Source organism: Xenopus laevis, chromosome 5S, assembly GCF_017654675.1.
Source record: "Xenopus laevis strain J_2021 chromosome 5S, Xenopus_laevis_v10.1, whole genome shotgun sequence".
Classification (NCBI taxonomy): domain Eukaryota; kingdom Metazoa; phylum Chordata; class Amphibia; order Anura; family Pipidae; genus Xenopus; species Xenopus laevis.
This window is the reverse complement of record NC_054380.1, coordinates 50,526,765-50,554,314: the sequence shown is the minus strand read 5'-3', so window position 1 is coordinate 50,554,314 and position 27,550 is coordinate 50,526,765. Positions and strand designations below refer to the sequence as shown.

Sequence of the window (27,550 nt, the reverse complement as noted above, 5' to 3'; positions counted from 1 at the left end):
AATAACAGTTTAAGGAATAATGTTACATTTAAAAATGCAAATTTGTATTCTTATTTGTGCAAATTGTTTTGCTCTTTGTGACTTTTATTACATTCCCCTAATAGTCTTCTAATAAAAACATTAGCTTAATAACTTAGGTACGGCTGTCTAATCTACTCCACAAATTTGCCTGCAACAGTACACTTAATAAAAAGATTTATTTTTAGGAATAACCCATAATCCAATGGGGTCTGAGACAGACCAGACTGGACAGCATATCACAGAAGAGAGCTTTGAGATCAGGAGCAGAATGCGAGCTGTTCTGTAAATATAAAGACCAGCACACAAAAGAGAGACGTTTCAGGATTATCTTGGCACATGCACAGAGACTGCTCATCGGCTATAATAATTCGGTGAAAAATGGCAGTGTAGATTTAGAAGTTGGGGGGCACATTTTATTAAAAAATGACTGAAAATTCCCTACTATTTTATGCACTATTTAGTGCATAACTTGCATTTATGTTATTTCTACCAAAGTGCATAACTTTGCATTAATCACCATTAAACCTTATTTGCTAGTTTGATGCCTATTTCCCCAATTCAGTCAAATCTCTCTACATAGTGGCAACATTCTGCATGGAGCTTACAGTTTTGCACAATATAGTATTATCATCAAAAGTAGAGACAACATTAACAAAGCCAGGCTCAAGTTCGTTAATTAACAAACTTAAAGGATCAGTAACATCAAAGAAATTAAAAAAATTAATTTGTTAGTATTCTACAAAAAAAACCCACCAACACATGTTAAACTTCAAAATTGCAAAGTCTTTATTTAGAAATAACTTAATGAACTCCGCTTGCGGCGCTTGATTTCTCGTCCCTGCCTTCCTTATAGGAGATAAGATGATTGCATTCAGTGCTTAATCTGCAGATGGCTGATGAAAGCTAATCACTGATTGGTTGCTATGGATTACTGCCCAGGTGCAAATTTGCCCAGTGTTTATAAATGATCCCCACGATGTTTCAGACCATTTTTCTTTCAGTAACATTTTGTGTCATACTGTATGAAATGGTTTTGCAAAATTGAAGTGGATCACATCCATTGCCACCCCAATGCCCAGGCTTCTGCACTTCCTCATAGAACGCAATTATGTGTGTATGGCTAGATCTATTACATATAAAATCATGCTGTCACAAACATATAGTAATGTAATTTGCAACGTATTCAAGTATCTTATCTCTTATTACACCTTCCAAAAGCTTTCCAACACTATAATGTTCAGGGTGTGAACAGGAATCGCTTTTTACATAAAAGCACCACATTAGAAATTTGCCAATTTTTTAGCATGCCAGACCTAGATCCCAGAAAATTAGGTATAGCAGTTTGGCAATAACAAAGATGAGTTTTATTAGCACCCTGGGATGAATATAATCTGACCCTAAAAACATCTTTACCTTTATATTTGTAAGGTCTCTTTGTACCCAATAAATGTTTTAGCTGTCCCAGCTAAGTTGAATGCATTAAATTCATGTTTTTTTATTACCTACCTCATCACTAAGCTTTCTATCAATCCAGAGGTTGCTTTGTGAGGTGTTCCCCTTGCTTACAAGGGGTTTATACTGACTTGTACTGTACATGAAAAGCAAGTAGGCAGTTAGTCATGGGCTACACATACATAATGAAGTAATAGGGAGAAAAGTTCAGAGCAGTGTAGGAAAGAAGTTTTGTAGTGTGGTGAAGGATCATTATATTATAGTCACATACATTAACATGAAAGATGCAGAGGTTTAAGCCAACAACACAATTTAACTACTCTTCTAGATTCTTCCTGTCAGTCAGGCATATAAGTTCAGTTATGCAAGCCTTGATTGAAATCCTCTCAAGGGCCCATAAGAGCCTGTCAGAGTCCAGCACCCTCTTAAATGAGAAACAACCTATGTCCAGTTTACATTAAAAGAGATTAGATTGAAGAAAATGGTCTAAAGGATATGTATGATTAACATGTATTTATATAGCGCAGCACTGAATAGGTACTTTTCAAGAAAGAACACAAAGACATGAGAATGTCACCATCTCTTTAAAATCAGCTGAAATCTCTATACATAGGTCTTACCCAAGTTCTGCCTTAATTGCTTTAGTGTGTGGCTTTAATTTTGGCTTCACTGTCTTTTTAATCTTTTCTAGAAATAGTGGAACCATCTAAAGTCGCAACCCAGTCACATGTTTCATCCCACTATTCCACACACAATATTTCCTGCATATAATTATTGTACGCTTCTACCCATTATCATCTTGCTGGCTGCAGAAAGAAATAGCAGAATACCTGTCCTTTAGCCTGTGTAAATTAAAACTTGGTTTTAATGTAATTATTGTTAATTCTACTACTGTGTATTTTTTATGTGCATTTCTTGCATTTTTCAAATTAGCACAGTACCTACTGTAATTGTGTTTTCATACCATATTATATCCCATAGTGGGTTTGATTATGTTTATCATTGTTATACTGGAACCATTTTTTTATCCTTATTGATCTTAACCTATTTTTAATTAACCTTTTATTACCGTAAAGTGCTGTTATCCGTGTTATTGGTGTTATTTTCTTTATTAGTTTTTTCTTTTTACTCTGGAGTGTTTTTTCTAACCTATAACTAATTTTATTTATTAATCATTTCTTGCTTAGACCACCAAAATTACTTTGGAATAGATGAAAACTTAGGACCAGTTGCAGTAGGCATTCGAAGAGAGAAGGTGGAAGATATAAGAGAGAAAGAAGGATCTCAGTTCAACTACCGTATAATTTTTCGTACAAGTGAGGTAAAAGTATTAAAACAAATTTTCATTGTGAAAAAAAATCAATTGCACATTTTAAATTTGAATGTTTCATTGTGTGAGATGGGATTAAATAATAAGTTAACATTTAAAAATTATACTTTTTTCAAATATATATACGCACACATTTTTTTTTTACAATATAGTGACTGCTACAACAGCTCCAGCCAATACTATGTATTGTTAGGCAACATGTTTTTCTCAATACCAGTAATGAATTGCTTAAACAGAATATATTTGGTGTGTGGTAGTTCGTCATTCATAGCCTTTCCCTTAGATTTTTTAAGTTTATTAGATTCTGAGACAAGCACAGTGCTTAGCACTATAAGTGCAATGGCACATGGGGTATTTTCCAATGTTTTGCCACCACATGAATTCCAACTTGTGTGAAAGCAAAATGCTCACAAATGGCATCTGTAATTGTCTAACCTGGTGAAGTCTGGTGAAGTCTTTGAGTTACTGTTGCTTTTGTTAAACACTGTTACAAGTTCTTGTGTTATGAAGATTCCTTTGTGAATAAAAGAGAGAGAGATTTATGTTTAAATGTATCTGAATGTCACTGCATTTGTATGTTAAGAAGTTGTTGCTGTGGCTAACATTTGAGTGAATTTCCTCAACAAGTTATGGGATCCATTACTTGGAAATCCAAAAAGCTCAGAATTATGGGAAGGCCATCTCCCAAAGACTAAAAAAAAAAAACTTTTAAAAGTGATTTCCTTTTTCTTTTTAATAAGAAAACACTACCTGTACAAATATATAATTAATCCTTATTGGAGGTAAAAAAATCTTATTGAGTTTATTTAATGTTTAAATCATTTTTAATAGATTTACAGTATGGAGTTTCGAATTATGGAAAGATCCCTTATCTGGAAAACTCAGGTCCAGAGCATTCTGGATAATATATCTGATACCTGTACTCAATTTCTTCCTTTTCTGAGAAACAAAAGTTTGTATGCTTAAATAATCACTAGTCAAAGGGGTGTGGCTAATGTATTCTACAAGTTTCAGTCCAAATTCCCTAATGCATTAAAGCAGACCTGTCACCTACACATAAAAAGCTGCATAATGAAAGTCCTTTGCAAATTAAACATGGAACCCAAATCCTTTTTTTCTATTAAAACATCCATACCTGTTATAAAGGTGTTTAAATATCTGAGCTGTCAATCATTTATTGCTTGTCCCGCCTCTATGCCTGAGGCATAGAAGTTGGTCAGTCAATGACTTTCACTTTCCATTTAGCAATTCCTAAATGTCACTGTTCTCCTCACATTCCCCCTTCCCTCCCCAGGCTCTAAAAAATGTGTAGGGCACTGCACATGGCCTTAGGTACCCCATTCTGGTGCATATGCAAGATATGCACAATTTGCCTTATTAACAGAGTTTACAAAATGGCTCCTGCCTGTGTGCTGTGATTGTGTAATTCCAAGACTGAAGGAAACACAATTTAAATAATAAATATAGTAGGGATTTACCGAATCCACTTTTTTGGATTCGGCCGAACCCCCGAATCCTTCGTGAAAGATTCGGCCGAATACCGAACCGAATCCGAACCCTAATTTGCATATGCAAATTAGGGGTGGTAAGGGGAAAACATTTTTTACTTCCTTGTTTTCTGACAAAAAGTCATGCAATTTCCCTCCCGCCCCTAATTTGCATATGCAAATTAGGATTCGGCCGAATCCGAATCCTGCTGAAAAAGGCCGAATCCTGGCCGAATCCCGAACCGAATCCTGGATTCAGTGCATCCCTAAAATATAGTATATGTAAAGTTTATTTTGCTCAACTAACATGATAGAGAAGAATCTGGAATTATTTCTTGGGATGACAGGTCCCCTTTAATGATGGATTAGAATGAAGCATTATGAGAGAATAGGATTTGAAAGGATTCCTTAGGGTGACAGGTCCCCTTTCAATAGGGAATAGGGAAGTAGTAGCTCACTACTCCTGGCAAAGCGTGCCAGAGAGGCGAAGGTCAGAAGCAGAACGAAGGTTGCATGAAGTAGTGTATTTTGAGATCAGAGAGGAAATATAGAGAGGGCCTTCATTGTTAAGGGCCTTGAATGTAAGTGTGAGTAGTTTGAATTTGATTCTAGAGAAGATTTTGAGCTAGTGAAGAGATATGCATAGTGGAGCAGCTGATGTTGAGTAGTGAGATAGATGAATAAGTCTAGCAGCAGAATTTATAACAGATTGGTTTTGTGAAAGGCAATTTGTTGGAATATCTATGAGGAGTAGGATGCAGTAATCAATAAACATATTATAGGGGTTGTTCACCTTTCCAATTCAGATGGCTTCGGGTTGTTCATCAGAAATAAAACCTTTTTCCTATTACTTATTATTTTTTTTATGTGACCATTTTTCTAATATTTAAATATAAAATTTCATTTTTCACCTAAAGCAGCTCTGCAGGGGGGGGGGGGTCGCCGACTCTTTAACTGTACTAATATGATACATTAGTTGATACATTTCTTATCTTTGTCTCTGCTGAGCAGAATCCCTGAGTTTTCATCTCTATATGCCCGTGTACTGGCTCCTGCGCTTGCATCGATCGGGTTGCCTAGGGCACCTGGTCGGCCTGGCCCAGCTCTTTCTGGATCACTGAGCTGCCAGACTAAAACACTAGAGTCAGGAACATTAAACTTAAATATTGGTAAAACAGTAAAACAAAAAGATGGAAAGCAAATGGAAAAAGTCTTTGTTTATGGTAAACAATCAGAAAACAACTGTACTGTAGTGTTTGGAAGGTGATCAACTCCTTTAAGAACAAATGAGCTAAGGATTAAGGGGTCCGTTTACTAAAGTGCGGTAAATCTGACTTTAAGTTTCCGCATGTTATCGCTGAGAATATTTTTACGCCAGAATATTCACAGCGACTAAGTTTACTAAACAGCGATGCGCTCAGAAGTCATTGCGATCACTTGCGGTAACTACGTTAAGGAACCAGCTTACGTTAGCAGTAATTTTAGCGAGTTGCGAATTTTCTGGCGAGAAATTAAGTTTTTGCGAATATTTATGCTGTCTTGTTTTATGGCGGTTATTATGGCAATTTTTACTGTGACGTTTATGGCCAGAAATGCATCTTCAAAACTCATAAACTTTATTGACTGATGATTATACCATCCAACAACATCACCAGAGTAACACCAATCAAACATGTATGCATCATATAAACCCTTCTGCCAATAGAATCATAGGAACAAAAAATGATACCAGTCAATCTCTTTGCTTCATAGAAATGCACAGTTTAATGTAGCCAATCACAATGAAACCAAAAAAGTTAGAGGCTGACGAATCCTTGGACTGTGATGCCCGCTGCCAATAATACAACTCTGAGCTGAAACTGCTGCTGTTGCAACAGATAGAAGCAGAAGCCAAAACATCCTGTCAGCAATAGCTACAGATCTGTCTCCTTTCAGCAAAGAATGATGGGTAAAAAAAAAAACAGTATTATGGGATATTTCCTGCCCCTTGAGAATTTTCCGGCGAAAAAAATACTTTTACGCCACTACATAGGTTGGCGGTAAAAGTTTGTGAATATTCTGGCGTTAATTTTGTCTTTAGCACATTTCGCTGTTTAGTAAACCATGCGTTAATGTGTACGTAGCGTTATTTTCAGCGAATGCGATAACCGTCAAACAATTATTCTTGCGCAAGAAAATTCGCAAATTTATATTTACCGCAGGTTAGTAAACTGGCGATAACATATTTGGCGAAAATTCTGTCTATATATTGTGCGAATATTTTTAACGCACTTTAGTAAACGGACCCCTAAATACTCATTCTATGTTTGAACCTGACAGAGTTTGTAAGTGCAATCACATCCTTTTGACTAATTGCATTTAGAGCACGTCTCCTTTTTTGTTGTTTTTTAAAGGTAATTTTTATTGTTTTAGCAACACAAAACAATCCGAAACAGAATATAATAGACATTTTTCAGTTGTGTGGTGCAGGTACAGTGTCATGCCTATAACAAGTTTTTGTTTCTAACAACTGTTAGTGCCTGTGTGGAGATCAATCACTCCCAATAAGCAATCCACTGGGTCAACTATCTGTGTTGTGCCCAGTTCAGTGGCTAGAGTTTGAATTACCTTGGTCCAGGATCTCTTAACCCAGGAGCAGGACCAGATCATATGGATAAAATTGGCACCTGGGGATTTACATCGAGGCACAAATTGTCTTGGCTTTTTTCAGTTTGAAAGGGGTTATATAAACTTAATGAATAATGTATCAGTCTGTCCCTAATCGAGATTAAGAAACTGTAGGCCGATGTCCGGAATGGCCTTTGGTATGCTTTGTCAAATTGGGGGTTTGACTGTTACCATGACGTTCTGGTATAATCTATACAGTAATTTAGCAGGGGAGGGGTGATAGAGAGTATGCTCTATATTGACCGTAGTCATTGCTGGAGTAAGGTTGTGAACCTGGCCTGGAAGGCGTGTCTGAGCTTTTTATTTGGATTTGTTGACCAGGAAGCTGCTCTTGTAAGTATTGGAATGTGGGCTCATTCGGTATTAGACAACTTTTTAAGGCCTAGGCATGCCCAGTACACAAAATCAGGCAGGTCATGTAGGTGAGGAAGCAATAAGCTGCCCCACAAGGGAAGGTTGGTTGACATGTGTGGTACTGGGTGGCCCAGAAGTTTTAGCGCCATAGACCATGCTTTCTGCAGAGTGGCAAGGGTGCTTCACAGGGTCACCATATCGGAAGGGTGCCTGTAGGGGTAGGTACCAAGGCTCTCTATAGAGTGTAGGATGGAGGCTTGGAGGACCATATTGGGTTTGTAGGGGTTGGGGGAGAAGCACCATTGCAGGTAGTAGATTTGGGAGGCCAGGTAATAGAGGTAGAAGTGTGGGAAGGCCAATCCCCCTTTAGTAATGGGGCCATCAGTCTTTCCCAGGAGATGCGGGTGGGTCTTCTTGGCGCAGATGAATGGGAGTATGAGTTTAAGTTTCCTAAAAAAAAGAAACGGGGAATGATAAATGGAGTGTTATGAAATATGTATAGAAGTTTAGGTAAGTATATCATCTTTATGATGTTCACACGCCTCATAGCGTCAGTAGGAGATTAGCCCAGTGTTTAGGGGTACCGGAAAGAGAATCAATGATTGGGTCTAGATTGTTCTGTATAAAGGAGTATGGGTCTGTGTGTATGTGGACACCCAGGGATTTAAATGAGTTGGCCCATTTTAGGTGTAGGCCTGGGGGTGGTAGTGTGGAGGGATTAGAGTCAATGCTATAAAGTTGTGACTTTCCCAGTTAATTCTCAGACCAGAATACTTTCCAAAGTTCTGGACTATGGTCAGAAGGGCAGAGAGAGAGTCTTCTGGGTCTCCTTGGTATATTAGGATACCATCTGCAAAGAAGGAAACCTTTTCCGTAATGTTAGTATATTGGATCCCTTGTATAGTTGGACAGTCTCATATCAGAATGGCTAGGCGTTCGATTGCCAGTGTGAAGAGAACAGGGGAGAGGGGGCATCCCTGTCTAGTTCCCCTTTTTAGCTGGAAGGGTTCAGAGGTAACATTGTTCACTCTCCGATAAATATCTAAATCACGGAGCACCAGGCAGTCTTAAGGTCCTTTAAAAAGTATCAAATTTTATTAGTGATGACATCGTAAAAACAATCTTGAGCAACAGTGTATCTACCCCCACGCTCGACGCGTTTCGTGGCCTCACACCACTTCCTCAGAAGTTCACTCTGACTTTGGCTGTTGGAGACTTGTAGAGTAGTTTGACCCAATGTAAATCTGTTACCAAGACCAAATTTGTGGAATACTTGCCAGAGGCAGTCCTACAGAGTCAAAGGCCTTTTCAGAATCTAGGGAGGCTACTACTCTAGTGTTGCTGTTGGTGTGGGATATTTGGAGATTTGTAAAGAGGCTTCTTTTTTTTTTAAAGTTATGTAGCCATCGTGCTTTACATTATAGATAATAGAGCCCAAAACTGTACTTAAATTTAACAGATAGAAGAAGCACATTAAGCTAGCAATATTTAGTCAAATAAATTACATTTCTTGAAGAACTGAAATATTATGTTATCCAGAGATAAAAGTTTAGATGTTGGTTTGATTATTACTAATATAGAAGATTAATGTGTTGGGAAGTTTGGGAAGTTATTGCTCAAAATTTTGACTACTTTTTCTTCTGCAATGTCATTATTATTTAACAACCTTCTTTTCTGCAGCTCACTACTTTGAGAGGCTCAGTTTTAGAAGATGCTGTACCATCCACAGCCAAGCATGGCACAACACGTGGATTGCCTCACAAAGAGATTTTGGAGTATGTGGTACCAGAGCTTAACATACAATGCTTGCGGCAAGCCTCAAACTCTGCCAAAGTCACAGAACTATTGCTCAAGTTAGATGAACAAGGGGTATGTAATAAACCAGAATTGCATTTGGTTTGGCTATTTAACATGTTTAAGTATGTGTAACTTAGATGACTCTATGTACAATACAGATGATTGGGACTTAAATTATGAGACTTGTTATTTGGCAGGTTGTGCAGAAACGTTTCTATCTCTGTACATTTCATAAAATAATTGTTTGCAGTGTTTTAAGCAGCTACAACTTGCCACGCTATAAAGTTAAGCCCAGGGGGTGAGTGCTATGTGGTGTCAGGGCAGCTGCTGCTGAATAGCTCCTGCAGGTAGGGGTGTTTCAGGGCCTGCTGCCCCTGGTAACCTGCGGCAAACTGCTGCTTGAGGCAAGGTTTTCACCAATTGCTCAAGGGAGGCATAAATTGCAGGATGCTGTGAATGCTTTAAGTTTTAAGTTGTTAAACATTTCGGCTGAAATGAGGGTTATTTATCAAATGTTTCGAAGTTATCTGAATTTTTTTTTACTCCAATAAATTTGAATGTAACAAAACTAGCAGAGATGGTTGTCAGCATTATCTATGGAAGGGTATTTTCTGGTATTTTCTAGCAGTGACAAATACCACAGTGTGAAATAGCCCATATTGTCAGCTTATGCTCCTGATCCACTACCTGATACATTAACCACTTTTTTTATTGCTTTGTGTACTGATTCTGTATATAGTAGAAACACTTTCTACCTTTATGAAAGGTATGCACAGGTAAATCTTTAGATTTCCATCTCTCTCATTTGGTGAATTGACAATATTTGCTTGCTATATGTAGCAGGCATATGCAATATAGACCCATTCAAAATGATGAGTACAATATGAATTTGCTGCATTCAAGTTGCTTTATTCCATGTTTTTATTCAATAAAGTTTCTTCATAAATAAGCACACATTTAAGTTTGTTCATATTTTTAATTTAAATTCTTTTGTGAAAAGATTCAGAAATTCAAAGTTAGAATAACCACACACATCTGGCTGAAGATTGGTTCTCTAGAGTAAAGGACTTTCAGAGACTTTTTGGCATACACAAGTTCTGTTCCTTGGTTTCTGCTTCTCTAACCCTAATACTCTATGAATGCAAGAAGTGTTGTTTTGTTGCTTTGTTCTATTATGCCCAGGAATTGAGTGAGCCAGTCCAATCAAAGTCACATCACCATGAACTCTAGCCTCATACTCACAACTGCTCAGAAAAGTAGAGAAATAGTACTGTATCTTAAGGAGTTGGGGTGTCCCCTACAATAATAAACAGTCAAAATGATCTTTCTTTGCAGTGCATAACAATAACTTACAGACTTATTTCCACATATTTCTATTGGCATAGAGTTGCACAGTGCACAGTTACAGGTATATATCCTATGGCAAATATTTAAGGTCCTTCATGTAAATAGCACCATTTTAGATATTTTTACATTTATATCAGTAGATATGCAATACAAAACAGTTACTACTGCACTCTATTCACTCTCTCAGCAGTTTCAGAGCGAGGTTGCTGGCTAGGATGCCTAGGGCCAGGCCCGGATTTGTGGAAAGGCCACCTAGGCCCGGGCCTAGGGCAGCAGGATTTTAGGGGGGCGGCATGCTGCCCAACCACACCCACATTGGTTCAAAAACACTGGGGATGCGCCAGAGATACAATCATTTTTTAAATTTCCCATGCACCAATCCCCATTGCTCTTGTCACCCTGGAGGGGACAGGGGCGACGAAAGGGAGTGGGCCTAGGGGTGCCCACTATGTAAATCCGGCCCTGCCTAGGGCACTGCACTGGTGAGCATGGACTAAATGGGAAATTGGTTGACATCCCCAGTGGCCAATGGAGCACAAGCTAAACCAGGAACAAGCTAGTGAAGAAATAGCTGCCAGCCAATGGCGCACAGCCTAGGTTGGATATTTTTAAATTGAGCAGGCAGGCGGGCGCAAGAAAATTGCGGGAACTAGAGACAGAATGGTCAGTATGTCACAGAAGATATAAGCTCTGCAAAGAACCGTGAGTCAGTGCCCAAATGTGTACCTAACACATCTACCTAAACGAAAAACACAGTGCAGACACTTACAATCAGCTTGTCTCCATACAAAAGCTAATGCCTTATTTCTTAAAACTATTTCAATATAAAACATGTTTTTGGCCCATATGTGATTAGTATGTGCACATTAGATCACCTTTTCAGCCTAATCCAGTTCCTTCCCGACCTATAAACTCAAAACTTCAGGTTCATTTGGAAAAAAATGCTGCTCACATCATAAGTGCACATGGAAGTAAAAGAGATGGAAAGAAGTGCATAGTGAGGGTATGAGAGACAGTTGTGCTTTTTTTCTGACTGTCACGGTCGGCACACTAAATCCAGAACCAGTGCTAAGCACCCAGTTCTCGGCTCTTGTTCCGCCTTTAACAGCCAACTTTCACCTCGGGAGGAGCCCTCGGCTAATTGGATGCCGCCAGGTCTTATTAAGAGAGGTGCCAAGCGAAGGGTTCTGGACAAGCAAAGGGGCACGATGGTAAAGCAGAAGTCTTTTGGGCAGAAGGTCGCAGTACAAGGCGTAGACAGAAAGCGAAGTTAGATCAGGCCGGGTCGGGGCAGGCAGAGTACAAGTGGAGTCAGACAAGCAAGGGTCAAACCAGGAGATCAATCAGGAGGGATACCGATAATAGTCGGTTACAAGGCAGGGTCATGATTACAGAGATTAGAATCGTCAAAACAGGCAGGGGCCACAACAGGAATCAGATAACAATCAGAATAATAGGCTCAGAAGCACCAGGAACTATAAAATACGATCCTATAACGGGCAAGGAAATACTTTTAAACTTCGTGCCACTGCGCGCTGGCATCACCACTCCAGCGCGCATGCGCCAATAAATAAGGAAGTAGCGCGCTGCGTGCGCCTTAAGAAACTGAACTTTTAGAGGAGCTGCAGCGTGGCGGGCGTCCCCGCCGAGGAGGCTACAGGCGTCCCTGCAGACCCCCTCCCACTAGACCACCAAGGTAAGTTATTACACTGCCATCATGTGCATTACTGAACTCCATTCCAATGTGTGAAGTGCCTATGTATAATGTAAGTTATACATAATGCCTATGTAAGTTTTATATTTATTACTGATTGTTATCAATTCTTCAACTTGTTTGTTTTGTTTTTTCTTTATCTTAATATTGAGTGTGTGTAACTACAATTGTATGGTAATGGTATAAGTGATGATTTGTTCGATTTGACGATTTGTGAAGGGGACCACCAATTGGATCTTTGCCCAGGGCCCAAAAGGCCTTAAAACAGCCATGAGTAGTAGCCTGAGAGTGGATCTGTAGAATGGTATCCGCTATAAAACCAGAAAATGGATCTAAGGTTCACTGAAACTGATGTCTTCATACAAAATTTATATATTCAAGCATTCATATATAAATACATGTTAATAATAAATATGAACAAGCCTTTCATAGAGATGTAAAAGCTATAATTTAAATATTTAAAAAATGCTTTTTGATTAAAAATAGCTTAGTCTCAACAGGCATGCGCATCTGAATTGCCTCTTCCATTAATAAGACTCTGGGAGCATGAACTGCATAAGACTAGATTGGTACTGCATATTCAGTCTATATACAGTATTTGTACAAGGAACCACACATATATTTTAAGAGTGCACTGAATAAATTTTTCTGTTCACAATTCATACAATGTTTTGATTTATTTTTTTTAATTCATACTATGCGAATTAGGATTTGTTTCAGTATTTGTCCAAAAATTATGGATATATATAAACGTAAACAATGTTTTTAAACTTCAACACTTTACATCCTAAATCTGAACACCAGGGGTCTTTTTAAACTGTTTGATATCATCAAATATGCATTATTCCTTTAATAAAGACCCAAATAAAAAATTTTGTCCAAAGTAACAATATAGGGTCACAAACGGTGTTATTCCTGATACTGAGGTCAGTGGGGCTTCAAATAAGCCATTACATAGTGCCATATAATGCTTGTACTTGGAACATTCTATGGATCAGTTGTGAGCTGAGTGACCCACATATCTTCAAGAGTGGCAATCCAGTCCAGGCCCCATGGCAACCACAGTGCACCCTTTAGAATGTTTCACACCAGGTGCAATGTGTGGCTCCCAGCATTTCATGCCAGGCAGTCTTTGGTCCCACTGCATCTCATAACAGGTGTAGTGAGGGATTTCATGATAAGCACAGTGTGTAGCCCCCCCCCAACATGCCACAACTGGCACAGTGTATGGCTCTCCCAGCATTTCGAAGCAGACACAGTGAGTGGACCCTTAGCATTTCACAACAGGCAGAATGAGTGACCCACAGAATTTCATGACAGGCAGAATGTGTGCCCCCACAGCATTTCATGAAAGGCATAGGGGAAATGTACTAACCTGCGGAAATTTATCGGCGACGGCTTTGCACCCATCGCTACACTTCGCCAGGTGAAAATGAAAGTTGGGTCCAACGAGCTGAACGCTGGCAAATTTAGCTAGCGTTACATCGGCAATCAAAGAAAAGATGCGCTAGCGTACAGTTATGCCTAGCGCAACTTCGTTAGAGGTCTTCGCTTAAGCTAATTTGCATACGGCAGGAGATTATAACATTTAATGGACGTTTATGTTGCAGCAAATACATTACATTACACAAGTCCAGGAAACCTTAATAAAGAAAATATAGTTGTTATAATGCCCTACACATATAGAGAAAACTGTGAAGATCCGCGCTCAGCCTAATGATCTCTTATTTATAAATACATCAATCCTCTCACAAAGATGTACCAGTCATCCAGAGATATCCACTTTTTTCAATGAAAGAGAGGAGAGTGGGGGGCGGAGCTAGCTGCGAGCAGAGGCAGACGCATATCCTGGGTGATTTTACGGCCAGACTGCAATATAATCAACTCAGACTGTTCTGAATCCTTACCGGATGCTTTCTGCTGTCGGTGCGAACCGGAGTCAATCTGCTTGAGAGCAGTTTTGGGAGCTCAGGCACGCTCCATCGCTGAGGCCTTTGGAACTTCATGCGCGCACTGTCTCACTGGGCGCCATCTTGGATACCACGCACCAAAGGTAACTGCAACTGAGACACTCAGGGGAATGGTTACTGCTCATCTTTGAACTATATCTTGCTGAGCGCTTGTTATTCTTATGAGACTGCTCTTCCTTGATTTTTGTGCTTGAGGGCTATGCTAAGGCCCTAAGTGCGCAGTATAACTAAGCATTGCTGGTGGGGCCCTAGAGATCTAACGTCAGAGTTTCCTATGCACTGGGGACATTGCAGCTACATAGCCACGTTACAAACTCTGTTCTCAAAGTACCCACTGTGTTCTAGTGTGACAACAGCCGGAGTCTCCTGTTGATATTTACCAACAACCATAATTGCTGCATTTTAAGATCACGCTCCATTCTCCCCCCCCACATTGAACCCTGTTCTTGATCTGCACTATTTGTCAACTTGTGCATGGATATCATTGTCTCCATTTATGCTTTGAATGGATAGCAAACGCACCTTATGCGATATGTGCCTCTCTTAAAGGCAAAGGTGTAATCCTTGGAGCTAAATTACTACTTTGCACTGTAACATTGCTTCATTAACCTGAACTGTTCCATATTCTATACTATTTGAAATTACAAATCCACTATCCTGTACAATGGGGAAGCTTGGGAAAGCTGTTCCTCCTCACCAGGAAAAGCAAAAAGAAAAGAAGTCACACAACTTGGATGTATACTTAGCTAAAGAAACTGGTTGGCAGTCAATTGGTCGGAGGAAGGAGAGGACCAAGCTGAACAATCTCTCCCTCAAAGACAACCTACTAAAGCACATTCAAGGGATGTCGCCTTAATCGAACAATTTAAGATAATGTTACGTATGGAATTGGATGTGACCACTAAAAAAATCACAGCCTCCCTATCGAAAGAAATAAAGGAGATAAGTAAGAGAACTGATACCTTAGAGACCAGGATGGATGACACCACAACAGTACTGGAGGGGCATGAGACTGATATTGATACACCCCGATTTCAAATACATGAGCTACAAGACAAGCTTGAAGATATGGAAAATAGGTCTCGCCGAGGCAATATTAGAATCAGGGGATTGCCTGAAACATATAAAAATTTGGAAGACGACATGACAGAGTTCTTTCGCAACTTGGTCCCACATCTTCCCTCCTCTAAACTGGAAATTGATAGGATACATAGAGCGCTGGGACGGCCGCCACAAGATGGTAATTCCAGAGATGTAATTCTCAAGCTTCACTACTACACCACTAAAGAAGCGATTATGTCTGCAGCTCGACAAGCTCCGCTACTGGAACATGATGGCCATTCTCTTCAACTATTTGCAGACATTGCTCCAGCTACTATTGCCAAAAGAAGATCGTTCAAACCCATCACTGCGATCCTTCTGCAAAACAATATTAAGTATAGATGGGCTTTTCCATTTCGTCTGTATTTTTTACATCGTGGAAAACAGTATTCTGTTACAGCTCTGGAAGAAGCTACTGAACTAGTACAGCAACTTCAACTTAAACTGCAACCTGTTAACACCTCACCTCTTCGGGGGAAGATTGACTTTTGTCTTTGGTGAATTCTATCTTTATCAGCGGTCCTGGACAATTCTTATCCATATTTTGCTCTTACTAACCTGATAATTATATTTGTTGCATGTTCGATATGCTTTCTAGTTAACTTTACAATAGGCTCCAAGGAACAACCTGTTATTCCATTCCTGACAGGGTTCTATCATGAGACGTCGCAAGAAGGTGAAGTATAGATCTCACATCATTTTATGTATTTTGAATTTATGTTTATGTTTATTTATGTTTTCAGTTACAAAGTTTGTCTACTTGCTGCTGAGTTTTATCCACCTACAAATCAGTTTTACTCCTAGTGTTATCCTTATTACATTCCGCAGATCCAACTTTAGCCATTTGCTTCTGCTGTTAAAACTTATATGATACTATGGCTAATTTAAAAGTTATCACGCATAATGTAAAGGGTTTCAACTCTCCACAAAAACAGTCAAAGGTATTTAAATACTACCGCTCTCTTCACTCAGATATTTTATTTTTGCAGGAAACGTATTTCTCCATAGCATCTAAACCCTCCTTTTTGTCCTGTTATTTCCCAACTTTCTATTTAGCCTCGGCCCTGACAAAAAAAAATGATGTGGCAATCTGTTTTGCTAAGGGTTTGCACTTTAATATTCAGACCATAAAGAGAGATACGGATGGTCGCTACATTTTGTTAATTGGAGAAATACAAGATGTCACAATAACATTTCTTAATTATTATGCACCAAACACGGGTCAAGTAAGCTTTTTTGAAATGTTAGACAAGGTACTACGGGCAAATCAACGGGGTCCATTTATAATGGCGGGTGATTCCAATATTTGTCTCAATGCGAAACTTGATAAGACTTATAAAACTACTTTACATATTGTCTCTGACACCACCCAAGCCAGGAAAATTTTGGAAATTCTTCAGAGATCTTTTGTTATTGATGCCTGGAGGGGAAAAATGGTCATTAACCAAGGATTTTACCTATTTTTCTAGCCCACATCAAACATACTCTGGTATAGATCATATTTTTTTGTCTCAAACGTTATTACCACACTTGGTTGCTGCAAAAATTTTGCCAATAGTATGGTCTGATCACTCTGTAGTTTCGATAGAACTAAGGTCACTATTATGTAAGCCTTCTCATTATAGATGGCGATTGAATAATGCTCTTTTAGCAACCCCTCATCTTCGTTTGCAAGTTGAAAGTGCTATAAAACAATATTTTGATCTAAATCATGGTACAGTCTCCTCATCGATAACCTTATGGGAAGCCCACAAATCTGTAATAAGAGGTGAGTTCATGAGTATAGCGGCTGCCCGTAAACAACAAAAAAAAGCAAAATTACAGTATTTGGAAACGCAAAACAAGGCAAATTTTTCCCCCAGATTACAGACCGCTATAATAGATACTAGAAGGGAACTAGATTTACAATATACCCTTGATGTGGAAAACTCTTCTCAATGGCAGATTAATAGGCGTTATTGTAAAGGAAATAAACCGGACACTCCATTAGCTCGTACTTTACATTTAGTCATATCCCCAAATGTCCCTTTACACAAAATTCGCACTAAAACTGGGATAATTACAGGTAACCCGGAAAAAATCTTACAGGAATTTAAGGAATTTTATTCCACAATATATCAAGAACCGCCCAAATTCAATGACACCCAAGCAGATGCTTTATTTGCGAATCTGCGGCTCCCTATACTAACTTCAGAACAGAAACACATAATGGATAATAATATTACAATTGAGGAAACTTTATTAGCCATCAAACTGCTCCCAAACTCTAAAACACCAGGTCCGGATGGTTTTTCTATATTATATTACAAAAAATTTGCCTCACTTCTATCTCCCCATCTTACAGCTATGTTTAATAAGCTATTGCAAGGAAATATACTGCACCCGGAGTCTATATTGGCTCAGATTGCATTAATACCAAAACCCAACAAAGACCTTCTGGATTGTGGCAACTATCGTCCCATTTCCATATTAAATAATTAGGAATTAGGAAAATAATGGCCACACGTTTAAATTCGTTCTTGGCGAACTTAATACATCAGGACCAGGTCGGTGGAGAGAATATAAGGCGGTTTATACAACTAATATATACTCTTACTTCTTCCAAAACCCCAGTGCTCTTACTGTTGTTAGATATACAGAAAGCTTTTGACATGGTTACCTGGGGTTATTTGTATTACATATTGAAAAAGTGGAACTTTGGTGATAAATTTATTCTGTTGATCCAAGCTTTATATGACACCCCACAAGCATTTTGAAATGGTACCCTTTTGCTTCTAATGCCTTCACGTTACATAGAGGGACGAGACAAGGCTGTCCCCCCTCGCCATTACTGTTTATATTAGCTATTGAACCCTTAGCAGCCCTAATTAGGCAAAATTCGAACATACCTGGAGTATTGATAGGTCAGCTCTCACATAAACAAATGTTATTTGCAGATGATATGTTGTTGACGGTTACGAAGCCGCTCTCTTTGTTACCTCACCTATTTAACGTCTTGCATTCCTTTGGGGTTATCTCAGGTCTAAAGATAAATCCAACTAAATCCGAAGCCCTAGCCCTAGGTATCAGTCAGATACATAAAAAACTAATTCATCTCAATTTTGATTTACAATGGAATGATAAATATCTGATTTACTTAGGGATTAGAATAACGCCTCAACTTGAAGACTTATACCAGGCCAATTATCCTCACCTTTGGATGGAAATAGAAAAAATGCTTACAGGCTGGTCCCATCTTTATATATCGTGGCTTGGGAGGATAAATACCATAAAAATTATGATCCTACCCAAAATATTATATTATTTTCGTATGTTGCCAATTGAAGTCCCAAAATATGTTTTGAATAAAATGCAATCCGGACTTACCAAATTTATTTGGAATGGGAAAAAGTCAAGATTATCACAAAAAACACATATAGCACCTAAAAACAAGGGCGGTTTGAGTGTTCCTAACTTACTCATTTATTACTAAGCGGCACAAATTCTGCCGTTAATTCATTTTTATCGGCCCACTCTTCCATTATGGACTCAGATAGAAATAGAACTTCTAAAACCAATCTCTCCGGCGGTACTACCGTGGATCCCCAAGCAAGAAAGGCCTACTAATTCCACTCCTGTTCTTAAAATGGCTCTGGCTGTTTGGGATTCTGTTACGCAAACAGTACCCCTAGCTTCCCCTCATTGTCCGGCTATGCCTATATTTGGGAATCCTACTTTTGTCCCAAGTGTACGGAAATCCGATTTCCGCTGGTGGGACACACATAATATGCAGTATGTGACTCAATTTTTAGGCTTGCAAGGTATTGTAAAATGGGACACTATAATTACGCAACATGATCCGCCTGGAAGCGAATATTTTAGATATTTCCAGATTCATCATTTTCTCACCAAAGTACTTAAAGGGTTCAATAATGTTTTAACTTTGACTGCGTGGGAACACATGTGTATTAAATATCCTTGTAGTAGAGGGATGATCTCCCTGTTATATAAAGAAATTTTAAATTCCTCCCTGCTTACTCCTCCGACTTATGTTAGGCAATGGGAGAAAAAGTTAGGTATGTCAATAGAACCTATTTTATGGCAACGATCTTGGGAGATTACACACAAAAGTTCGATTAATTTACTGGCTCAAGAAACACAGTATAAAGTGCTATCTGGTGCCTACTAAACTTCATAAATACTATCCTAATTTTAGCCCGTTATGTTTTCGGAATTGTGGACTGGAGGGTTCGATGTTACATGTATGGTGGCACTGTAGAGAGGCGTCTAGTTTTTGTTCTAGGATATTTACTTTAATAGATTCTATACTGGGAGTTAATCTCCGGAAAGATCCCCTGGTTGTGCTGTTAAATAGAAAACTTCCGGTATCATGTAAATACACTCAAACACTGATACAGTTTATCTTTATAGCAGCAAAACAAACCATTTCTGCTTCGTGGAAAAAACGTTCCATTCCTATAATTATGTTCCGTCATAGGATGAACTGGATAATGATTAATGAAAGAATTTTGTATAGGAGAAAAGAAGAAAAGTATCCCCGTCTTCTTAATCAGAAAAAATACAAAAGAATATATATTATCACTGTGTGATTTGTTTTCGGTTAAACCATTAGGTCACGTGATCCAGTATCTATGAGTTCCCCCCTTTTTTAATTTATCCCACAAAGTGCTAGTGCTTAACCTCAATAAGTTAACATTAAATAGGTTAAAACTTAGACACAATTAATTTTCCTTTTAAATATTGTGTGTATTTGGTAATTTCTAACTCATAAACAATTCATTTAACATTGATTAATAAATTACTAACAACCAGCTAAAACACCAATAAGGGTGGTAAAGTGCCACCAAATGTGATCGATTCACATATAAATTACTTAAAGTGCAATTATAAATATCTCTGATTCCAAGAAAAGGTAGGAAAAGGAAATTGGTAGAAGGGTGGAGAAGTCCCGTATTGTCTAGCTGATTGTTTTACTAACTGCGGGACCCCACAAAGGAGGAGAAGTCAGTGCTTCTGGAACTGTGGTCTCAATTCTATTTTAACTAGCTAGATTGAGAAGCTATCTTTTCTAAAAAAACACACAAATTCCAGAGCACTTATAGTGAAAACAGTAAAACAGGAATACAGACGAGGAATCTCCTATAATCTGAGCAGAGAGAAGCGCCCAGATCACTATAAAAAAGTTTTTTATAAAAAGAACCCCCCCAAGGTTTTATCTAAAAATGGTATAAACCAGTGAAAATGGAAAGCCAACGCGCGTTTCGCAAAATTGCTTTTTCAAGGCTGCCTTATACTTATACTAGTCATACGGTCATATTATTGAGAAATTTTCCCCTAAATGTGTACCTTATCATTCACACTGTTTCGGGTTCTCTGGTCGAGTTGAAACCTCTATGATAATATTTTTACTGTTCTTTAGCACTATTTTTTTAGCACTATTTTGGGAGTAAGTGATAAACATTTATGGAAAAATACTCAGCTGTAGACGGTTTTGTTTGTTAGTTAAAATTTTTATTGGTATGTAATATACAAATGGAATGTCATCTCTCCTTGTAACTGATTGTAATGCTGGTGATTCGCTCTGTTTAGGGGAACATCTGTTATCTGCGAAAAATCAGAAACATGGTTACTACATATTGTACATGGATGTAATGTGATAAACCAATAAAAAAAGTTTTGGAAGAAAGAGAGGAGAGCGCTCAGACGCAGATTAACTGCTGGTGATTATTTATTATTTATGCTGTTTTCATTGAAAAAAGAGGATGAGCACACTATATAGTTTGTGTTCCATATATTAGAAAATGTATGGGGCACCTGGTTACCCAAAAAACATTTTTAAGGACTTTCACAGGCTATCACTCTGGAAAAGGAAAAAACTTCAGTGTCCTATGCACTCCATTACACTTCGCCTGGTGTGAGCTGGCAAAGGCAAGTCTGGGGAAAGAGGTAACGTTCAGTAAAATCCGCATCTTAGTGAATTTGCAGTTACATCCATTCGCCAGAGCGAAAATCTGCGTGGCGAAGCAACGCTAGCGTCTATCTTCTTCACTAGCGAAGTGACGCCTTCCCTCGTTAGTAAATCTGCGATGTAACAAAATGATGTCACGCTGGTGAATCATCGCCAGCGGTAGTCACTTCACCCTTTAGTAAATGTGCCCCATAGTGTGTATCCCCCCAGCATTTCACGACAGGCACAGTGAGTGCCCTACAGCATTTCATGGCAGGCACAGCGTGTAGACCTTTGTTTTTAAGAGATATATATCAATATGAATTAAATTACCATGATAGTAGAGCTCTCCATAACATAGTAAGTTAGGTTGAAAAAGGACACATTTCCATCAAGTTCAACCTACTGCTAGTTGATCCAGAGAAAGGCAAGAAAAAAAACAATTTAAAACCTCTCCAATTTGCCTCAGAGGGGCAGTAAGGGTCTAAAATTGTCTTCATCTGAGAAACATGATGATTTTCAGCTATAAATGGACAGTATACCCCTTTGTTCAACATGATTGCAATGAATAGGGCTTGTGCTAAATGTACCTTTCACCAATGATTTTATTTGTAAGAAACATCTTGTTATTATTTTGTTAACCAAGGCAAACTACAAGGCAAAGTTACTCTATGTTTGGTGACTAGGTACATGTTTAGATCACCAATAACAGATAATTCCCCTGTAATTCCCCTCCTCGCAAGAACCAAACATACTTTTGATATACGGTTCAAACATCTCCATCATATTAGAGAGATTTGCTAAATTATGTTGGGTTCAGTTATAAGAGCTCATTTATGAATGCAAGAGCAATGTACAAAGTGCAATTTCAAGTGCAAGTCACCATTTTTTCCCCCAAATACTGCATTTTACCCCCATAATTCCATCCTAAGTGAGGCATTGATGCAGTGGTGGGCCTGACATAATAGCAGTCAGGTTGGTGTAATTTCTAGCAATTTGCATGAAATATGTGTTTTAGGCCCAAGTATACTCTGAAAGGTGAAGTGGTGGTAGCTTGGGGATCTTCTTGTGTCAATAAGTCCTATAAAATGTAAGAATACATATTTATTGGTTAAGGCAGTTATCCCCAACCAGTAGCTCATGAGCAACATGTTGCTCCCCAACCCCTTGGATGTTGCTCCCAGTGGTTTCAAAGCATGGGCTTATTTTTGAATTCCAGGCTTGGAGGCACGTTTGGTTGGCACGTTTGGTTGCATAAAAACCATGTGTACTGCCAAATAGAGCTTTCTATAGGCTTCCAGTCCACATAGAGGCTACCAAATAGCCAATCACCACCCTTCGTTGGCATCCTCAGGAACTATTTGTCATGCTCTGCTAGGATTCAAGCCAGGGACCTTTGGGTTGCCTTGTCCATTGGGCCAGGTGAGCAGCCTGTAGGGATGCTCACTATATGTTTCCTGGCCTCTGCAGCCCCAGCCCAGCAGCAGCCTGATGGTTGCAGTCAGCCAATCAAGGCTGACTCTGCCCTTTATTAGACCAGTCCTCGAAACACTCCTTGCCGGAGCATTGTTTCTTAGTCTAGCAGTGTGGCATTGTCCCTAGTTAAAGGTTTCAGCTCTAGCCTCCTTGCCTTGTCGTGTCCTGTTCTGCCCTACCTTGAATCTTTCTTCCTTATATTTCCTTGTTCTGTTCCTGCCTAGTCTTTCCCTCCCAGTTCTGCTCCATTCCTACCTTTTATCTTGCCTTAAACTATTTCTGCTTTGACATTGATCTGACCTTGCCTTGCCTGTTACTGCTTCCTGTTCTAACTTGTACCTTTGCTCTGCCTTTTCCTCCCTCTCCTTCTGCTCCAGTCTCCTTCTGCCCCAGTCTCCTTCCGTATCCTGTCCTCCCGCTATTCTGTCCTCCCGCTATCCTGTACCCAGTTTGATCTGATCTACGTCCTGTCCTGAGTTGTCACCCTCTTCACCCTGTCTAGTCCAGTCCTGATGTTCACCCTCTCCATACTGTTCTGCTCTGCAGCTATTCCAGTCTGATTCATCGCCCTCTTCAGCCTGTTCCCGCCTTCCCTTTACGTACTCCCTAGACACATACAGCTCCGGCCTCAAGGACTCACCCTTCCCTCATCAGTCTCCACAGCACCCCTTACCAAATCCTTGACACTATTTTCATTCTTATGTTGCTTCCCAACCCTTCTTACATTTGAATGTGGCTCACAGGTGAAAATATATTTACACTTCTCTTTAGTTCCCCTTTGGCAGTTCTGCAGGGTATATACATAGTAAAGAAATCCTAGAAAAACTGCATATGCACCCTCCCAAACTGATGGCAACACCCAGAGATTCCTTTGTTGTGCTCAGTGGGAAGTTCTATGGGCGTCCGCAGAATTTATTTTTGGGGCTAGGGGGCATCAAGCAAAACAACTTGTTTTTCGACAAGTAAACCTGTGTACAGGGTTGTACTGGACTGGCAGGACACCAGGAAAAAAAGTTGGTGGGCCCTGACTTTCGTGGGCCCCTTCAGCCCAGACACAGTGCCTATTCCAGTCCATTGCCGTTGCCCCAATCTGTTACTGCAGCCTCAACCTCATTTTCCTATTTTCCAATAGTTTTTTATGATTAAAACAATATGCATATGTCAGAACAAGTCCTACATATTGAAAAGGAAGTATACTGTTGCTTTAAGGGGTGGGAAATCACTACATTATGGCAACACTCTACCTGACTTTACTCACCCACCAACTTACCTGATTGTACCTGGTGTTGTGATGACTGCTGTAAATGGTAAACCAAAATATGAGCAGTAGATTCATCCTGGCTACCTTATTTAATAATATTATAGTGCTTATAGTAGGGAGTTCAGCACTTTAATAATACTATATGTACCCCACTGCAGAGCACCTATAATAAATAAGTAAATCACATACTGTACGTTGATGGTTATTTTGCCTGTGTACTTGAAATGCCAGGGTGTATTTTCAATCCTTGTCCAGACCTGACCAACAGTAATCAAGATCTGCAGAGAGATCTTGGAGTATATGAGTAGATGGCACAGAAAATCCTCAACCCTGTTAGAAATGCACATTAAATCAGACAAGAGACAATGTGCTGAGTAACTATAAAAGATTAAATAAAAACTGAAAATACAAAGAGCTCTGTAGAAGAGTGTAAATGGATCTGTCAGAAAAACAAAGACAGGTTGAGTGTCAGGACTGGCAGCAAAGAGGCAAAGTCCATATAACAGGCCAAAGGTCAGGACAGGCAGGAAACCTGGACTCTTGGAGTCAGTATAGAAACAAGAACTCAGGTGGCTAGGACACAGCAGAAATGGCCAATAATCCAGCAATGGTTGTTGGAAGCTGCAGACTTATATAGCCCCTAATTGGGCTATTGCCTGCAGCCATAGGTTGTTACTGGATCAGTTATCAAGGAAAATTGACAGTTATTGATATTATCCACACTACCTCCTGTTGCTCAACCAGAAGGAGCAGGGGCCAATATATTGCAGGTCTGAGTTCCTGACAAACCCTATCACTAGAAAATATCTTTCCATCTGGATCCTTTAGACTTGCTGCATGTGAATCACTTACATGGAGTGATCTCTGCTACTCATGAGAAAATGTGTAAAGAAAACACAATAAAAATGTAATTCTAATTGATCGATTTGACAAAGTATTTTCATAAAATTTGTCCTTGTGCCATTGCTCTTAGGAATGAGATTTACCAGCTGTTGCCAAGTTTAGTGCGTGATTTATTGTTTGTAAGGTTACAGATGAGAAGGGGATCATGACGGCGTGTTTTGTTAGATAATAAAGAATTAATAACTGAGAAGAGCACATATACAGAGATAACTTTATATTTAAATATACTATATATTTAAAAAAGGCTTGTTTGGCTAGACAGAGGTTGATGTTAATGGTAGAGTTAGATTTTTTTTCTTTTTCAGTGAGTAATGTGCATGTAAAATAGACAACAGTATCACTGTTGTAATAATTTTAATTAATTTTAAAATTTTAGTACTGTCTTTTTTTAAAAAAAATATATAGGTAGATATGATTTTTTGTACAAGTATTTAAACATTTCATCTAATTTCAGCTGAGTTTTCAACACAAGATTGGCATCTTATATTGCAAAGCTGGACAGTGTACAGAAGAAGAAATGTACAATAATGAAACAGCTGGGCCTGCTTTTGAAGAATTCCTTGATCTATTAGGCCAGCGAGTTCGACTGAAGGGATTTAGTAAATATAGAGCTCAGTTAGATAACAACAGTGAGTATAACATTTTTGGTCAAAACATCCATCAGTTCCCGGTCTTCCAGTCTTTTTGTTTACTGCGTACCAGTAACCAGATTTTATATGGTTAATATACTGTTTAAAGTGCATTATCATCAAAATATTGTTTTTATTTGTACCTAAAAGCAGTGTTGAATGCAGAGTATTGTATATAACTCAGGGTAGTGCAAAGCAATGGCGTAACTATAGAGGAAGCAGACGCCGCTGTCACGGGGGGGGGCAGGGAATAGGGGGCCCCAAACCACAGGGTCTGTTTCCTCTATAGTGTTAAAATCTCCCTCCGCTTGTCAGCAGCTGGGGGGTTCTTGGTGTGGGCAAGAGTCCCTATATGTGCTGGGTCCTCAGAATATTTTTCTAGTTGGGGCCCGGCGTGCTGCTGTTACGCCCCTGATGCAAAGTATAAGCTTTCAGCACCTAGCACCATGCTTGCCAACAGTAATTGTGGATGCAGCTATATTAATCACTGCAGTTTATTAATTGAGAACCTCCATGCCAGGAAGTTACACAGTGCTTTGCATTCATTTAGAACAAAAAGAATGTAACATTGCCCCCACAGTTCCAGTGTAATTGCTGCCGCAATGGGGAATCACGTCTGGACCTGATCATGCTTACATTTCCATGTGTATATATGTTGCATAATTTCTGGGCCTCGGCATCAAAATTATGTCTGCATGTGATTCTTTTGATGCAAACCTGCTGTGCCTCTAGACACAGCCTGCAGTCAGAACGAAAGGCACAAGAAATGGGATGGACACACTAGTGCTGAATGCAACTCTAGAAAAGTGCAAGTAGCATCTTTGGATGCACTAGGTTAAACCAGCCATGATATTAAAGTTGCTCAGGGGAAACAGAATTGATTTAAAGTATTTCTATTGATGTGAAGCCCTGTAATGGTTGCAAACCCCTCCATTTCTCTAAAGGCCCATATATGATTTAATATTTACTATGAGTTGTTACCTAAGTGTGATTATTGCATTCTATCATGAAGAAGGGAGGTCAACTAGAAACAATTCTAGTTGACCTCTAAATAAAATTCTAGTTGATTCTAAAAAGGTCTAGTAGCTTAGGAATAGTTGTTTAATTAGAAGCCAGTTCCAAGGGACTGGGAGTCCATCCAGACCAGTGGTTTCATTGGTTTGAAGACCAGCAGTAACCTGCTAAATTTGTTTTAATGTCATTTGCTTTTCTAGAAATATAGTTTGATTTACAGATGACCATGGAAAGGTCTTTTAATCCAAATATTGCTCTAATGCCTTGCATTACTGACTGTTGAAAATAGATTTTCTTAAAGTATTAAGTGAATGTATTTTCTCTATATATTGATTCTATAACTAACCATTCCCAGTTTTTAATCCTGTGTATTACAGTGGCATTTTCTGTTAATCTTGCCATTTCTGTCACTGTAAAAACCTGTAGATGTTTTTAATCCCTTTGCATTTTCAAATTTATTCAATAAACATTCAGAAAGTCATAATAGGGATAGCAGCTACTGTATAAACTAGGGTCAGGGGGCTAACACTATTTGAAGCTCCAGTCACAATGGGGATATTGAGATAAAAGTTCCCTGGGCAGATAATATATTTTACCAACTAAGCAAAGTCAATGGAACCCGATGCTGTTCTTGAAGTATGACTTTTAGAGTATCCAGAGAGTGATCTGTCTTGAGGATGTTTTAGTCTCCAGAGTTTAGGCTTCCATCTGCCTTGCCAGATGAGGGCTGGTGAATTTACTCTGGATGTCTAACACAGAATCTGTTTAGTGCCAGAAGTTGAGTCTCTTGGAGAATTACAAAGTCTAGCTTATATTAATAAATTGCATATGGTTAATATCAGGAGCTCTTTTGATTTGAGAATTGAGGCCACTTACATTAAAGGACAAAAATGTAACCAAATATAAATCCTGAATTATTGTGGAAACAGTCACATAACATTCAAACTGAATAAAAAACACAAACTTGTTAAAATCATAAACAAGCCCATCCCTCCCTGTCCCCCCAAACATGGGTGATCCTACATCTAAAAACATAAGAAAGCATTTGGGAGTGGTGGGGGGGGGGGGTGAAGGAAGTAG

At 39.0% G+C, this 27,550-nt stretch overlaps 1 protein-coding gene across 3 annotated transcripts in view; it reads left to right on the top strand.

Annotated features, from left to right (window-relative positions):
- LOC108717893 (signal-induced proliferation-associated 1-like protein 2) overlaps nucleotides 1-27,550 on the top strand; it is a 175,521-nt gene that overhangs the window by 45,563 nt on the left and 102,408 nt on the right. For all 3 annotated transcript variants that reach the window (XM_041564533.1, XM_041564534.1, XM_041564532.1), the window contains exons 3-5: nucleotides 2,661-2,794; nucleotides 8,992-9,180; nucleotides 25,282-25,456. In XM_041564533.1, coding sequence (XP_041420467.1) covers nucleotides 2,661-2,794; nucleotides 8,992-9,180; nucleotides 25,282-25,456 — 498 coding nt within the window. The remainder of the gene's footprint in view (nucleotides 1-2,660; nucleotides 2,795-8,991; nucleotides 9,181-25,281; nucleotides 25,457-27,550) is intronic.